The 15,788-nt window shown below is 41.5% G+C and overlaps 2 protein-coding genes across 4 annotated transcripts in view; both read right to left on the reverse strand.

Moving 5' to 3' along the window:
• LOC110498037 (serine/threonine-protein kinase D3) overlaps positions 1-8,685 on the reverse strand; it is a 69,900-nt gene extending 61,215 nt beyond the window's left edge. The window contains exons 1-2 of one of the 3 annotated variants that reach the window (XM_021574581.2): positions 8,256-8,685; positions 6,950-7,710 (exon numbers count right to left, since the gene is read on the reverse strand). In XM_021574581.2, the coding sequence (XP_021430256.1) occupies positions 6,950-7,258 (309 nt within the window). In that variant the 5' untranslated portion in view covers positions 7,259-7,710; positions 8,256-8,685. Of the gene's footprint in view, positions 1-6,949; positions 7,711-8,246 lie in introns of all 3 variants that reach the window. The other 2 variants (XM_036954957.1, XM_021574579.2) reach the window with 2 other exon arrangements.
• A 98-nt stretch (positions 8,686-8,783) lies between these two features.
• LOC110498038 (molybdenum cofactor synthesis 3) lies at positions 8,784-14,648 on the reverse strand. Its single transcript, XM_021574582.2, has 13 exons — positions 14,424-14,648; positions 13,962-14,094; positions 13,784-13,876; positions 13,407-13,527; positions 12,654-12,728; positions 12,357-12,474; positions 12,099-12,207; positions 11,953-12,015; positions 11,484-11,647; positions 11,061-11,108; positions 10,384-10,480; positions 10,066-10,173; positions 8,784-9,414 (listed from the first exon to the last, which is right to left on the reverse strand). Exons 1-13 carry the CDS (start codon positions 14,511-14,513, stop codon positions 9,257-9,259), a joined length of 1,377 nt encoding a protein of 458 aa, XP_021430257.1. The 5' UTR covers positions 14,514-14,648; the 3' UTR covers positions 8,784-9,256.
• Positions 14,649-15,788: the final 1,140 nt, after the last annotated feature.

Consider the following 15,788-nt stretch of genomic DNA (forward strand, 5'->3'; position numbering starts at 1 on the left):
TGTATGCTGAGAACTTGTTGGCTGCTTTCCCTTCATTTTGTGGTCCAACTCTTCCCATACCATCTCAAATGAAGTCGGGTGATTGTGGAGGCCAGGTCATGGGATGCAGCACTCCATCACTCTCCTTCTTGGTCAAATAGCCCTTACTTAGCCTAGAGGTTTGTTTTGGGTCATTGTCCTGTTGAAAAACAAATGATAGTCCCACTAAGTGCAAACCAGATGGGATGGTGTATCACTGCAGAATGCTGTGGTTGCCATGCTGGTTAAGTGTGCCTTGAATTTTAAATAAATCACTGACAGTGTCACCAGCAAAGCACCCCCACACCTCCCCTCCATGCTTCAAAGTGGGAACCGTTCACCTACTCTGCGTCTCACAAAGATACGGCGGTTGGAACCAAACATCTCAAATTTGGACTCATCAGACCAAAGGACAGATTTCTATTGGTCTAATGTCCATTGCTCGTGTTTCTTGGCCCAAGCAAGTCTCTTCTTCTTATTGGTGTCCTTTAGAAGTGGTTTCTTTGCAGGATTTCGACCATGATGGCCTGATTCATGCAGTCTCCTCTGAACAGTTGATGTTGAGATGTGTATGTTACTTGAACTCTGTGAAGCATTTTTTTGGGCTGCAATTTCTGAGGCTGGTAACTCTAATGAACTCATCCTCTGCAGGTAACTCTAGGACTTCCTTTCCTGTGGCGGTCCTCATGAGAGCCAGTTTCATCATAGCGCTTGATGGTTTTTGTGACTGCACTTGAAGAAACTTTCAAAGTTCTTGAAATGTTCCGGATTGACTAACCTTCATGTCTTAAAATGATAATGATGGACTGTCATTTCACTTTGCATATTTGAGCTGTTCTTGCCATAATGTGGACTTGGTCTTTTACCAAATGGGGCTATCTTCTGTATACCAACCCTACCTTGTCACAATACAACTGATTGGCTTAAACGCATTAAGAAGGAAAGAAATTCCACAAATTGACTTTTAACAAGGTACACCTGTTAATTGACATGAATTCCTGGTGAATACCTCATGAAGCTGGTTGAGAGAATGCCAAGAGTGTGCAAAGCTGTCATCAAGGCAAAGGGTGGCTAATTTGAAGAATCTCAAATATAAAATACATTTTGATTTGTTGAACACTTTTTTCTATTACTACAGATTCCATGTGTGTAATTTAATAGTTTTGATATCTTCACTTTTATTCTACAATGTAGATTAGAAAATAGTCAAACTAAGGAAAAACCCTGGAATGATTAGGTGTGTCCAAACTTTTGACTGATACTGTATACTGTGAAGTTTCTTAGGAGCCAGAAACAGAGCTGCCATGTCTGTCGGCGCCATCTTGTTGAAGGGTAACACAAAGTACACTGCCAATTTAGCAGATTTTAATGTAAGCAGCATATTTAAAAGTAATATCATCTTTAAGGTTAATGCAAACAGACAGTTTAGATTTTATTTAAGCATTTTCTTCATATCGTATTTATGACCTTTTTCTTTAGCTCTTGTAACAAACCTTTGCAAACTTGCCAATACATTACCAGATCTATGCAAATATCAGCAGTAATCAGATGTTCTGCTCTGCAGATCAGAAATCCCCAGAACTAGTGAGTGAGTATCATCACAACCCATAAAGAACAACAACATTACACTGGCCTGGGGGAATGTGAATGTAAACTACATTCCATTACAGAACATAAGCGAGACACTCAATGATTAATTCAATTTCCACTTTGTTGTACAATTAGCACTGGTGGTTATATGGGCTTTAGCAATTTTGAATGGTTCTCAGTATGTTCCTTTTATCAAATCAAATTGTATTAGTCACATGCGCCGAATACAACAGCATTACAGTGAAATGCTTACTTACGAGCGCCTAATCAACAATGCAGTTTAAAAAAAATATGGATAAGAATAAGATAGCGATGATCAGCTAGCTCAGGCGTACTGAATGGGACGTGTCAGCTCAATGCAGATGTAGGACCTTAATTTGAGCCAGTTTGCTACAGCGGGAAAATGAAATGAATGATTATGTGAATTACAATTAAAACTGACATTTTTGCAGCAGTTGATCAATTTTTCATAAGGGAAAATCAAGTCTGAAATTTCAAATGTGGAATTTACAAGCTTCAGAAGCCGTTTTCAACCTCAAATACACTACAAGTTTTACATTTCCCACATTGCAGGAAAATTATCCTGCAACAGAGTGATCAAATGAAGATCCTACATCTGTAGCTCAAAGCTGCTCCATTTTCTGAGAACAATGAATCTCTGGAGAGGAAAAGGTTACAGAGTATTTGCATTCTAGAAGTGACAAGTAAGGGGAGGTGTGAAGTGAACAAAGTATCTATAAATGTGACTGTGTGGGCAGCCAGGAAGCACAGAGAAAAATATAGCGTTTTACCTCCTCTTTCTAACTACAACCCTCATGCCCCCATTTCTCCAAAATACCTGATCCCTGTGACTCCAACCCACCCTTCTCTTTACCCATTAGACCTGATGGAATGAGTTCTATAATCTCATCTCTCACTCACTTAGTCTCCGATTAACTACAGACACAAATAGAGTAATCTTCATTATGGGTGTAAGACGATAATACAATAGATGAATGTGTGAATGCCATTTTATTAACACAGGTGTCTGTGATAAGAACATCCACATATAAGAACAGTAGGACCTACACCAGATCTATCAAATAGGAATCCAAACACTCAAAATGGAGAGAGAAAAGCACAAAATGTAATTGAGTAACAAACATCAAAAGAGTGAGTAAGACTTACCATAAATGACCTTGGAACAAAGTGTATGTTTTATAAGCTGACAAACTACCCACTCTAACTATTCCCCAGGTCGTTGCTGTAAATGAGAATGTGTCCTCGTTCAACTTACCTGGTAAAATAAGGGTTAAAAATATATATAGTACAAGTCAAAAGTTGAGACACCTACTTATTCAAGGGTTTTTCTTTATTTTTACTATTTTCTACATTGTAGAATAATGGTGAAGACATCAAAACTATGAAATAACACATATGAAATCATGTAGTAACCAAAAAAGTGTTAAACAAATCCAAATATATTTTATATTTGAGATTCTTCAAAGTAGCCACCCTTTGCCTTGACAGCTTTGCACACTCCTGACATTTTCTCAACTAGCTTCACCTGGAATGCTTTTCCAACATATACTAGGCACTTGTTGGCAGCTTTTTATTCACTCTGTCATCCAACTCATCCCAAACCATCTCAATTGGGTTGAGGTCAGGTGATTGTACAGGCAGGTCATCTGATGCAGCACTCCATCACTCTCCTTCTTGGTCAAATAACTCTTACACAGCCTGGAGTTGTGTTGGGTCATTGTCCTGTTGAAAAACAAATAATAGTCCCACTAAGTGCAAACCAGATGGGATGGCGTATTGTGGCAGAATGCTGTGGTGTCCATGCTGGTTAAGTGTGCCTTGAATTTTAAAGAAATCACTGACAGTGTCACCAGCAAAGCACCCCCACACCTTCCTCTCCATGCTTCACAGTGGGAACCACACATGCAGAGATCATCCGTTCACCTACTCTGTGTCTCACAAAGACACGGCGGTTGGAACCAAACATCTCAAATTTGGACTCATCAGACCAAAGGACAGATTTCCACTGGTCAAATGTCACATGCTCGTGTTTCCTGGCCCAAGCAAGTCTCTTCTTCTTATTGGTGTCCTTCAGTAGCGGTTTCTTTGCAGCAATTCGACCATGAAGGCCTGATTCATGCAGTCTCCTCTGAACAGTTGATGTTGAGATGTGTCTGTTACTTGAACTCTGTGAAGCATTTTTGGGGGGCTGAGGCTGGTAACTCTAATGAACTTACCCTCTGCAGCAGAGGTAAGTCTGGGTCTTCCTTTCCTGTGGTGGTCCTCATGAGCGCCAGTTTCATCATAGCGCTTGATGGTTTTGCAACTGCACTTGAAGAAACTTTCAAAGTTCTTGAAATTTTCCGTAATGACTGACCTTCATGTCTTAAAGTAATGATGGACTGTCATTTCTCTTTGCTTATTTGAGCTGTTCTTTTACCAAATAGGGCTATCTTCTGTATACACCCCTACCTTGTCACAACACAACTAACTCGCTCAAACACATTTAGAAGGAAAGAAATTCCACAAATTAACTTTTAATAAGGCACCCCTGTTAAATTTAAATGCATTCCAGGTGACTACCTGATGAAGCTGGTTGAAAGAATGTAAAGAGAGTGCAAAGCTGTCAACAAGGAAGAATCTCAAATATAAAATATATTTTAATTTGTTTAACACTTTTTTGGTTACTACATGATTCCATATTTGTTATTTCATAGTTTTGATGTCTTCACTATTATTCTACAATGTAGAAAATAGTCAAACTAAAGAAAACCCCTGGAATGAGTAGATGTCCAAACTTTTGACTGGTACTGTAATATATATATATATATATATATACATACACACACACACTGCTCAAAAAAATAAAGGGAACACTTAAACAACACAATGCAACTCCAAGTCAATCACACTTCTGTGAAATCAAACTGTCCACTTAGGAAGCAACACTGATTGACAATACATTTCACATGCTGTTGTGCAAATGGAATAGACAACAGGTGGAAATTATAGGCAATTATCAGGACACCCCCAATAAAGGAGTGGTTCTGCAGGTGGTGACCACAGACCACTTCTCAGTTCCTATGCTTCCTGGCTGATGTTTTGGAAACTTTTGAATGCTGGTGGTGCTTTCACTCTAGTGGTAGCATGAGACGGAGTCTACAACCCACACAAGTGGCTCAGGTAGTGCAGCTCATCCAGGATGGTACATCAATGCGAGCTGTGGCAAGAAGGTTTGCTGTGTCTGTCAGCGTAGTGTCCAGAGCATGGAGGTGCTACCAGGAGATAGGCCAGTACATCAGGAGATGTGGAGGAGGCCGTAGGAGGGCAACAACCCAGCAGCAGGACCGCTACCTCCGCCTTTGTGCAAGGAGGAGCAGGAGGAGCACGGCCAGAGCCCTGCAAAATGACCTCCAGCAGGCCACAAATGTGCATGTGTCTGCTCAAACGGTCAGAAACAGACTCCATGAGGGCCCGACGTCCACAGGTGGGGGTTGTGCTTACAGCCCAACACTGTGCAGGACGTTTGGCATTTGCCAGAGAACACCAAGATTGGCAAATTCGCCACTGGCGCCCTGTGCTCTTCACAGATGAAAGCAGGTTCACACTGAGCACATGTGACAGACGTGACAGTCTGGAGACGCCGTGGAGAACGTTCTGCTGCCTGCAACATCCTCCAGCATGACCGGTTTGGCGGTGGGGCAGTCATGGTGTGGGGTGGCATTTCTTTGGGGGGCCGCACAGCCCTCCATGTGCTCGCCAGAGGTAGCCTGACTGCCATTAGGTACCGAGATGAGATCCTCAGACCATATGCTGGTGTGGTTGGCCCTGGGTTCCTCCTAATGCAAGACCATGCTAGACCTCATGTGGCTGGAGTGTGTCAGCAGTTCTTGCAAGAGGAAGGCATTGATGCTATGGACTGGCCCGCCCGTTCCCCAGACCTGAATCCAATTGAGCACATCTGGGACATCATGTCTCGCTCCATCCACAAACGCCACGTTGCACCACAGACTGTCCAGGAGTTGGCGGATGCTTTAGTCCAGGTCTGGGAGGATATCCCTCAGGAGACCATCCGCCACCTCATCAGGAGCATGCCCAGGCATTGTAGGGAGGTCATACACACACTACTGAGCCTCATTTTGACTTGTTTTAAGGACATTACATCAAAGTTGGATCAGCCTGTAGTGTGGTTTTCCACTTTAATTTTGAGTGTGACTCCAAATCCAGACCTCCATGGGTTGATAAATTTGATTTCCATTGATCATTTTTGTGTGAATTTGTTATCAGCACATTCAACTATGCAAAGAAAGAAGTATTTAATAAGAATATTTCATTCATTGAGATCTAGGATGTGTTATTTTAGTGTTTTTGAGCAGTGTATATACATACATACATACATACATATATAAACGTTCATGATCTAATAAGCAGTCTAATGTATGGTATCAGTTGGATAGGAACATCTGAATGTGAATCTGAAATCTGTATTCTAAGCCAAGGCCACTCCAAACAAATGGAATCAGCAAACTACCTTTGGTTCCATTGGTTTACTCTTGATTTTCCAAATTTGCTTCTGCCTCTTTCTAGTCAGTGGTACATGGACAACCACTGTTTGTTGATACAGCCTATATGTTCAAAGACTCGTCTCATGCAGGGGCCATAACCCAAAGTCATTACTAAGAGCCACCATTGTCATGGAAAATAACCTCGCTTGAACATTACATCATGGATGACTTTGAGAGGAATAAACCACTGAGTGGTTCAGTGTTTGTGTCTCCAGTGAGAGTACACCACAATGTAAATAGCTGATGCTACTAGATCGTGCGCGGCAGCCTGAGAGGCTTCACTGCTGCCGAGCGTGCTGCTGTGGTGCATAAAACTCACTCTGTGCACGAGACACAGATGTCTGCTTTACAAAAACAAAGCCTAAACAGAGGAGTATGGCACAGAAATGGCAAACCACAGATGCTATGCATTTCAGGGCAACACTGTCTGCAATATAACTGTCTCCCTGTTCATTTAAACTGTGTTCTTTCAACTTGCAACCACAGCAAAGAATACAGAACAACATTCCAAAGAGCAGTGTTAAGGAAATATGCCCCTGATTTACTTAGCAGTATGCCTGATGGAAGACTTTCCAAACTTTCTTGAAACTTGAATTTGAGCCACAAAAAGACAACTAAGCTTTTAGGATTTACAGTGAATTTGCTTTCTCTTGCTCAGGCCTATCGATTGCATTTCATTCTATAAATATCCGTAAAAGTCAACCATTTTTCACTCTGTCATTATGCATTAGCTGCAGTAGGTCAAGTGTTAAAACAAGGAAGAGTTGTGTAATTACCTTTTGGTCAACAATAGAGCAGACCAGGTCTTTGACAGCAGACAGCGACAGGTCATGGTTCTCCAGGTTCACCATCTCTCTGGTCAGGCCAATCTGGAGGAGGAAGGACACTCCATGGAAAGAGCTGCGGGAGTTGGTGGGACTGGGAGCGCTGTGAGTGTGACTTCTGTGACTCCCGTTGGACAGGCGGCTGTAGAGGGGTGCTGGGGGGCTCGGCGATGGTGAGGGGGTCGGAGGCAGGACTGGGAGTTGTGAGTGGAGGTAGGCTTTAGGAAAGGACGGAGGAGTTGAGCTGCTGCAGGCAGACATTGGGTTTCTTCCAATGGCAGAGATGATGCAAAATGTAAAGTAATGGAACTGTCAGTGATGCCTTGTTAAATGAGGCACCACTGAAACACTAAGCACAGACACTAGGTTGAAGGAACACTCAATACTCATTCTAGGAGACATGAAATGCAAGGTCTTCAAAGTATCATGAGCAGTGTTCGTCAACAGCAATAGTCAAACTTTCCTCCCCATTGACTTCTCAGACAGATACCTGGCAATCAATTCATGGACAAAGCCTATTGATTGCACTAAATGGCCTCCACTCACTCTTCAAGGCAAGAGATGTGTGCAGTATGCATTGTGGATGCTCCGGACGTGGTAGATCGATTCCCCAACGCTCACTGCAAGAGGCGGTCACCATTCCAAACGTCATGTTCTTGAATGGTGTCCCCTCACAGTACTGGAGTCAGAAATCCGCCCTGACCACAGAAAACCTGTCACAAAACAGATGCAGTAAATGTAATGATGGTAGAATATAATATGTTTGGGTTTGTGGAAATGGAAGTAGGCCATAAAAGTCGTCATTTTACATTATTCAACCTAACTGAACAAATTCAGCAAAACAAATCATGACGTCAAAGCTGAGAACTTACGGGAAATAAACATGGTAGGGCTATGGTTTGCATACAATAAACAAATTAAATAATTGTAGACCTAATTTGAAACTTCGATTATATTGTTAACAACCCTTACAATGTAGGTGCGCAAGTACAAACAATGCATCACGTTTTAGAACCATACATTAGGGCATGTTATCTGTTTTATCTATTCTCATGCAGAACCAACATCTGGAATCAAGGCTTCTCAACATCCTCCCGCTTTCGATTGAACTGCTGGCAGAAAACTACATGTCCACGAATGCCAACCAAACAAGTTATACAACACCTGGTTTTGCAGTGAAAGCTTCTTCAAATATTATTCACTATGAATGAACTATTCCAATCGTATATACATGTCTAAAACAACATACCTACATTACCTTCACCTTCTGAAAAAGGCAACATTGGATCCGTGGACAGCAAAAACTTCTCCAAAAACTCCAACAATCGAAGAAAACGAAGATTCAAGTTGCCTTATCGATAAAAAACGATGTAACCACATGCATTTGTACACATGTTTAAACGCTCGCTAAGACTCACATTACCGAGTTCTCCGCTTTTTGAAACTTCCTCTTGTAGTCTATTCGTTGTTGCTAGATAGTAAATTCATGTGCATTTTATTATCGTCCCAGCTGTGACTTCTCCCCCTATTCTGACAGAAAAAAAACAGGAGAAAGGTTCCTGGGGCTTGGAGTTCGATCACCTATTTGCTTCATTGGGTTTCCATCGGTGAAGAGAAATATTCAAACTACAATCTCACAAACGCAATGGCGTCTCTAAAAGGTTCACTTTACGTTGCGCATGCCTCTTTCATCTACATCCTTTCCGTTATTCGGGCTGATGCAGGGGGAAAAAACTAGTTACCTCGATTGGTTCAGTTCTGAAAATAAGTTGCCGACAAGGGAGAAACATGTCATCATTCTTTATTCTTTACACTGTCGCAGTGTTGCTTCTAATATTGCTTTGGAGAGGATGCTGACATGCATCAGCTACTCATTGTTTCCTATCCAAACTGGCAACACATTATGAATGTATAGATGTGTAATAACAAATAGCTAAAAATTCATAATGAATTAACACATACACACATATTACCATGCATCCCCTTCACGATGAATTGGGGTTATAAAAATTCTACAATCTGGAACAAGGTTATATATATATATAATACAGCCCAGAAAACATGAACAGCAGATATGACTATTTCTTTCACTTTTCACCTTTAAGATGTAACTGCAATTTAATCTGTCTGTCATATTTGCCATGTCCAATGCAACCAGCATACATAAAACAAGGTAGAAAAATGGTCGCTATGATGACATTTATGAACATGTTTATTAACAAAGTCATGAATCCACAGTGCAGAACCTGTGACGTTGAGTCAATACTGTGGGAAAGAGGGGTCTATCTTCTGTGCCCAGGCCATCAGCCCTCCACAGATGTCTTTAACAGTGACAAAGTCCACTTCAGAGCCTGACATCTTCTCCAAGACCTGAACTGCCTTCTGGGAGTCATTACCCAGCTTACAGATCACATATACTGCAGTATGGAAACACAAACAGATCAAATTGATGAGTAGCTTCAATTTCCTGGCATTTCCTGGCAATTTCGTGACTAGGTGAGTTGAATATATAAAATGGGCAAGAAAAATTGTTTAATGCTCAGCTAGAAGCAGAGTTATGGGATGATATTCTAATTCACTATTGGATGTGTTATGGACATGATATGACTTGTAAACTCAGGTCCCTTCTTTCACTCTTGAAACCTGAATCGATTAGAAACTTTCAAGGGTGTCAGGTGTTCAACTAAAGGTCTGCGTTTACTGTTTACACTGTCGTTCCCAGAATTACCCATTAAAATAGCTCATTAATAACAAAATATACACAGGCTTGCTGGAAATACACTGCAGAAAAAAATACCATGATGACTATTCAATAAAAAGAGGCCAGCTGTTCACGATGACGGTATATTTTTGTGTTAGAAAAATAATTACCTAGCAACTCCACCTCCCATCATTGGCTGTCCAAAATACTCTCACAGGACAAGGCTACACAGACTTAATTAGCACTCAAATTACCCCTCTTTTGTTCAGTGAATATGGGCTGCTCCATACACCTAGCTAGCTACGGAAGAGCCACTGTGTGTTGTGACCTGTGTAGCTAGATGAAGACCTATTGTCAGTCATATTACCTGGGACCTGGGATTCATTCAACATCTCCTCTTTCACTCTGCCAATTCTCTCCTTCAGCACTCGGATATGTTCACTTTTTCTGTCCTCTAAACTGGATAGAGGGATGTCTAGCAATGATTTAAGGAAATTAAACATTGTACCATTGAATTGAGTACAATTACTTAACGCAGCTCAGAACACTTATGAAAGCACAGGGATGACTGACGTCATTAATAGCAGTATTTATATCCTCCTCACTAACTCCATATCTTGCAAATGGTAACTATATAGCTAGTGGAGTACAATGACAGGAGGGCATTCAGCCAGCAAAAGGATACTGAGGGAGGTGGGTAGGTGACATATATCTACCTCCACTAGAGGGCGAACATCCAGCAGGAGATGAGCAGCTGTGTTGTCCACTATAGATTTATACTCCTGGCAATAGAAAGGAGAAATTACAATGGTTGTCAGTGGTCACCTACAACACTTACTTTGTTAGACAGTGTAGTGTTTAAAAGGTCTGTCACATCTGAATTAAAGTTGCTGTTATTTTGTGAGATGACACAAAGATGGCACATAGACTGGTTGAGTTGCTTTGGCCTATCACCATATGCATGGCACAACTGGCTGCCTTCTTTGAGTGGAGTAGGGTGGAGTAAGTTTAACTTTGTCACATTATTTCAATTATAGGAAATAAAACTGTTTCTGACTGCATGCATTAAATAATCTATTTTAGGCCTAATCAATCATGATCTTCATCTTAATGGCTCAATTCTTTTTAAAACTGTAATTTAGCAGAAACCCAAACAACTCCCAAACCACCACCATTTCTGTCAGTGCCAACAAACAAATACATGATTATTTTCCGTAGAAAACGTACATTCGAGTTTTAGTCATTTCCCATTTAGGGTTGGGTCAGCTTTTAGATTTAATCTGGGTTTATGAATGCACACGAATCACAGACAATCAAGTGTAATCATAATTATAAAACAGAAAGTAATCAACTATACTCCACCTGCACTGTTACCCTCTGGTCTTTGGAGAGAAGGTTTAGTCTTCGACACTGAAAGAAAACCCAGAAAATATTAGGTAAATATTCAAAGCAAACATTGAAACTAAAATTGTCCTATAATTGATGGAAAACATTTTTTTTAGTTGAGCTAAGTACAGAAAACTCATTTTGACATACAGTGCATATCTCTGCTATTTATCTAAATGATGGATAATTAACACATTTTCCTGGCACAACATTCCATGTGCTACGTGTAGTTCTAAGCCGTCAAAGGTGTAGTGATGACACTCACTCTGGTCATTTTAGATTGGGACACACCACCTCCTCTTACTTTAAAATGGTAACTTAACCCTTTGAACAGTATTAAATTGCAACTCAATATGCAAGATGTTTGCCCACTTGGCCCTCTTCTCAGTGACCCCTGACCTTATCTGTGGCAGCAGACCCACAGAACTTCTCATAATCTACAAGGTGTGTGACAGTGGGGTTCTCTCCACACACAGCACAGCTGGCCTGCTTGGACCGCAGCCTGATGGACCGGAACTTGGCATCCTGGGCGTCAAACATCAACAGCTGTTGGCCACAGGAAGCTGTCACCTCGGTCAAGGAAAAGGCTCATGTCTGGCTTAACAAACACCACAATGTTCTTTGTATATTCAGAAACAGACCTCAAAGGTCCTGAAATTTCACAGAATTTCCTCTCTTTTAGTCAAGTGTTATCAGATGGGCATGGTCATGAAGAAAAACACCCCTTCCTTCCCATGCTACACTGACTCATTCAGGCTTTCATTCATCTAGTCAGCACCATGACTAAGCAGAAAGTGTTTTTTCATTGTGCAGTAGCTAAGCAGTGGGGCAGTGGAGTGACTCAGGGAGCTTTCACTGGGAAGGATACAGCCCTGTCCTGAGGCTATCTTCAGGACCTCCAATGCTTGGAAGCATCCCATGATCCCTGGCACTGAGAAAAAAAAAGAGTGAAACATCAACAATCAATTCCTCTCTCTACCTAACAGTGAAGACACAAATTAGAAGAGGACTCACCTACTCCTAAGATCCCTCCGTCAGAGCAGTTAGTCACCATCTCTGGGGGTGGAGGCTTTGGGTACAGGCACCTGTAGCAGGGGCCTCCACGGTAGTTATACACTGTCAGCTAGACACAGACAAGAGGGGTTACTATGCACAAAGGAAAAGCAATAAACATATTCCATTTACTAGTCAGTCATTTGTCAGACATTGATGTAAATCCAGTTAGCATGTGGGGACTTAATTATAGAGACTAAAATGTAACTAGATCCTTACCTGGCCCTCCATTCTCAGGGCACTGGCAGATACTAGGGGCTTGCCACTGAGGACACAGGCATCATTCACCAGATACCGGGTGGGAACGTTGTCCGAACAGTCAGCCACAATGTCGTACATGAGGTGGATAATGTCAAGGAGTAAAGATGCAGTGATTTTCTTCCCTCAAAATGTCAGTGTTATGGTAAATGTTTGACTCTGGATTTGATGACATGGAAATCCTGTATGACAAACAGTAAAACCTCTTCTTTACCCCCTGGAAGATAATAGAAGGCACAAGGCTGAGAGGGAGGATACTGTTGGATGAGCTGTAAAGCATTTTCTGGAGACAGCTGGAGGTGGTAGGGAATGCATTCTACTGTGGAGTTCAACCTGTACACACATAAAAAGGACAGACAAGGCCATTCACATTCAACCCCTCATACTCATTTTGGAGAGCAAGAACTACTGCACAGAATATAGGCTCGCTAATTCTCTTTTCCTCTGAATGCCAAAACCTTAAAAACACCCTCCAGTGATTTGTTTTACTTTTCCTGTTGAAAAAAAGATTTCCCACGTATGAATACCCCCACTTCTGCCATGTCATGAGACATCTGGATTACCTATTGAGATGTGCCTTAAGTAAATCAGGTGTTACATGAAGTGAAAAGGAGACGGGAGTAGGACTTTAACATTCAATTGCAATGCCATTAATGTACTGTATGTACACTAACAAATAAGAGTGGTGACTATACCTATACAGTTATCTGAAAGCAAGCTATTGCTGTTTGAGTAAATGGCACCACCAAGTGGCTATAGCTATGCTGTGGAAGTTCATCACAGTACTGCAGCATCATTGAGTGAAAGACCACAATAAGTGCTTTCGAAAATAAATCAACAGAGAAAGATAGTTGGGTATTCGTGGACAGTCAAAACAACAGTGTAATACAACCTGTGACAATGTAGTGAGATGGCAGCGAATGCACCAACTTATGGTAGGCCTACATGCTAGTGACTGACATGATTACAGTCTATGTATCAGCCTGTGCAGGCCCCAGTAGCCTCCTGTACCTTCTGACAGCATGGGCAGCAGACTGGGCCTTGGCCTGTCCCTGGCTGTCTTCTCCATGGAGCACCTGTCTGTGCAGGTTACTCAGTTCCACCTCGTCATAGTCCAGAAGACCCACACGCCCTGGGGTTATAGAGGGATGGACACGTTATAACAGTGTACACACACATCAGTATTGCATATCCCTAAAGGTTCACAGGTATATTATATGTAGTAGGCCTACCTAATACTTTGTGAAGTTATGCCATCCTCAAATGCTTTATTGATGTGTACAGATTCAAGGGACTTGTTCATCTATTTGGATGTACAGCATATGAATCATTGACCGTTACTGAGGGTATAACTTACTGAAATTCTCTTTCCCCACATTTTTACCTACCGATTCCTGCTGCAGCTAGATACTGTGCCAGGGGACAGCCTAGTCCTCCACACCCCACAACCAGCACTGATGTCTGGGAGAGGTTTAGCTGACCTGCAGAGATCAAATGATGGTTTCAATAGTGTTTTTCAATAGTGTTTACGTCAATCAGAGTTTGGGTGAAAGCTGCCATTATTACCTTGTACACCAAACTCTGGCAGTATAAGCTGTCTGCTGTAGCGCATGATGTCTTCATTGGACAGGGTTGCCTTGAGTTTCAGAGGTGGAAGTGTTGTCACTTTCTCCTGCAGCTGCAGATCTATCAAACTGTTCTGATTTCAGTGGAGAAAAGGTGGTGGTTTAGAATACGTTAAAGTTGTTGTTATTATTTTAGACAATAACCAAATATAACACGTCAAGGGATATAAAGTCAATTGATTTGTAGGCTAGTTAGCCTCACGAATCTATCCATCCAAATTTCCTCTTGTTGACTCAAACTAAGGATGTCTTCCTCACTGCTCAAACCAAAGCATCGTTGCTCAAACTCTGAATCATATAGCTACATTATAACGTGCGCTGCTGCTAAACAGCCACTGCAAGCACGAGGCTACAGCTACCTCCTGATATTCAATGTAAAAGCTAAATAGTGTCATAGGCCTACCTTTTCTAATGCCAGTTTATTCTTCAATGCAACTATCTCTTTTTCTTTCTCCATAAGCCGTGCCTTCAAGCAGGAAACCTCTTCCGCCATTATTACAATACGATAGAAAACACGTGCGACAGGAAACTGTCACAACGTTGCTGGCTGTTACAGTTTCAGTGATGTTTGTGGTGATTTGTAGCACTCGGTACTTCCTGGTCTACAGAAGAGGATCACGTGTAATGAGACCACGTGCCAGTTGGAGGTGCGTTCCAGCGCCAGGTTTAATCTAGCGTGGTTGATCAAGGCACTACACGCGCTGCTGTCACTGCGCAGTTTCGTTCCCACAGTTTGATTACTTTACTAGTATATCCATCTATAAGCCGCTCAAATCATTTAAAAATGGGAAATGTACGTTTTGAAATCACTTTGAAAGGCTATACTTACATTTGTACTGACACTAGTTTACCTAAAATGCAGACAGATTTAGAGATGCAAGCTTTGTTCAAATTTTATAATCAGTAAAATCATAAATTGAATTGAAGCCTTCATAAAAAAATCCAACATTAAACCAAAGGGAACATTTTACAAACCAATAATTCATAAATATACAATCTGCTCTCTCTGGCGCCTTGGGATAAATAAATAAATAAAAACATATTCTGTGTGTCTGCTTCCACAGTGCTCTCTTTATGTCCCCACATCCCCTTCTCTTTCTGAGGAGCTATGCCTGTGCCCCACTAGCCAAGAGGAAGAATAGACAGACATGCAGATAGACTAACAAGATAAACATTGGGGCTTCCAAGTGGCTCAGCGGTCTGAGGCAATACATCTCAGCACTAGAGGTGTCACTACAGACCCTGGGTCAATCCCGGGCTGTATCACAACCGGCCGTGATCGGTAGTCCCATAGGGCGGCACACAATTGGCCCAGCGTCGTCCGGGTTAGGGGAGGGTTTGAATTTGGTAGGCCGTCATTGTAGAATAAGAATTTGTTCTTATCTGATTGCCTGGTTAAATATACAGTTGAAGTCGGAAGTTTACATACACCTTAGCCAACTACATTTAAACTCAGTTTTTCACAATTCCTGACATTTAATCCTAGTAAAAATTCCCTGTTTTAGGTCAGTTAGGTTCACCACTTTATTTAAAAAATGTGAAATGTCAGAATAATAGTAGAGAGAATTATTTATTTAATCTTTTATTTCTTTCACCACATTCCCAGTGGGTCAGAAGTTTACTTACACTCAATTAGTATTTGGTAGCATTGCCTTTAAATTGTTTAACTTGGGTAAAATGGTTTGGGTAGCCTTCCACAAGCTTCCCACAATAAGTTGGGCGAATTTTTGCCCATTCCTCCTGACAGAGCTGGTGTAACTGAGTCAGG

The sequence above is a fragment of the Oncorhynchus mykiss genome, chromosome 19 (assembly GCF_013265735.2).
Source record: "Oncorhynchus mykiss isolate Arlee chromosome 19, USDA_OmykA_1.1, whole genome shotgun sequence".
Taxonomy (NCBI): domain Eukaryota; kingdom Metazoa; phylum Chordata; class Actinopteri; order Salmoniformes; family Salmonidae; genus Oncorhynchus; species Oncorhynchus mykiss.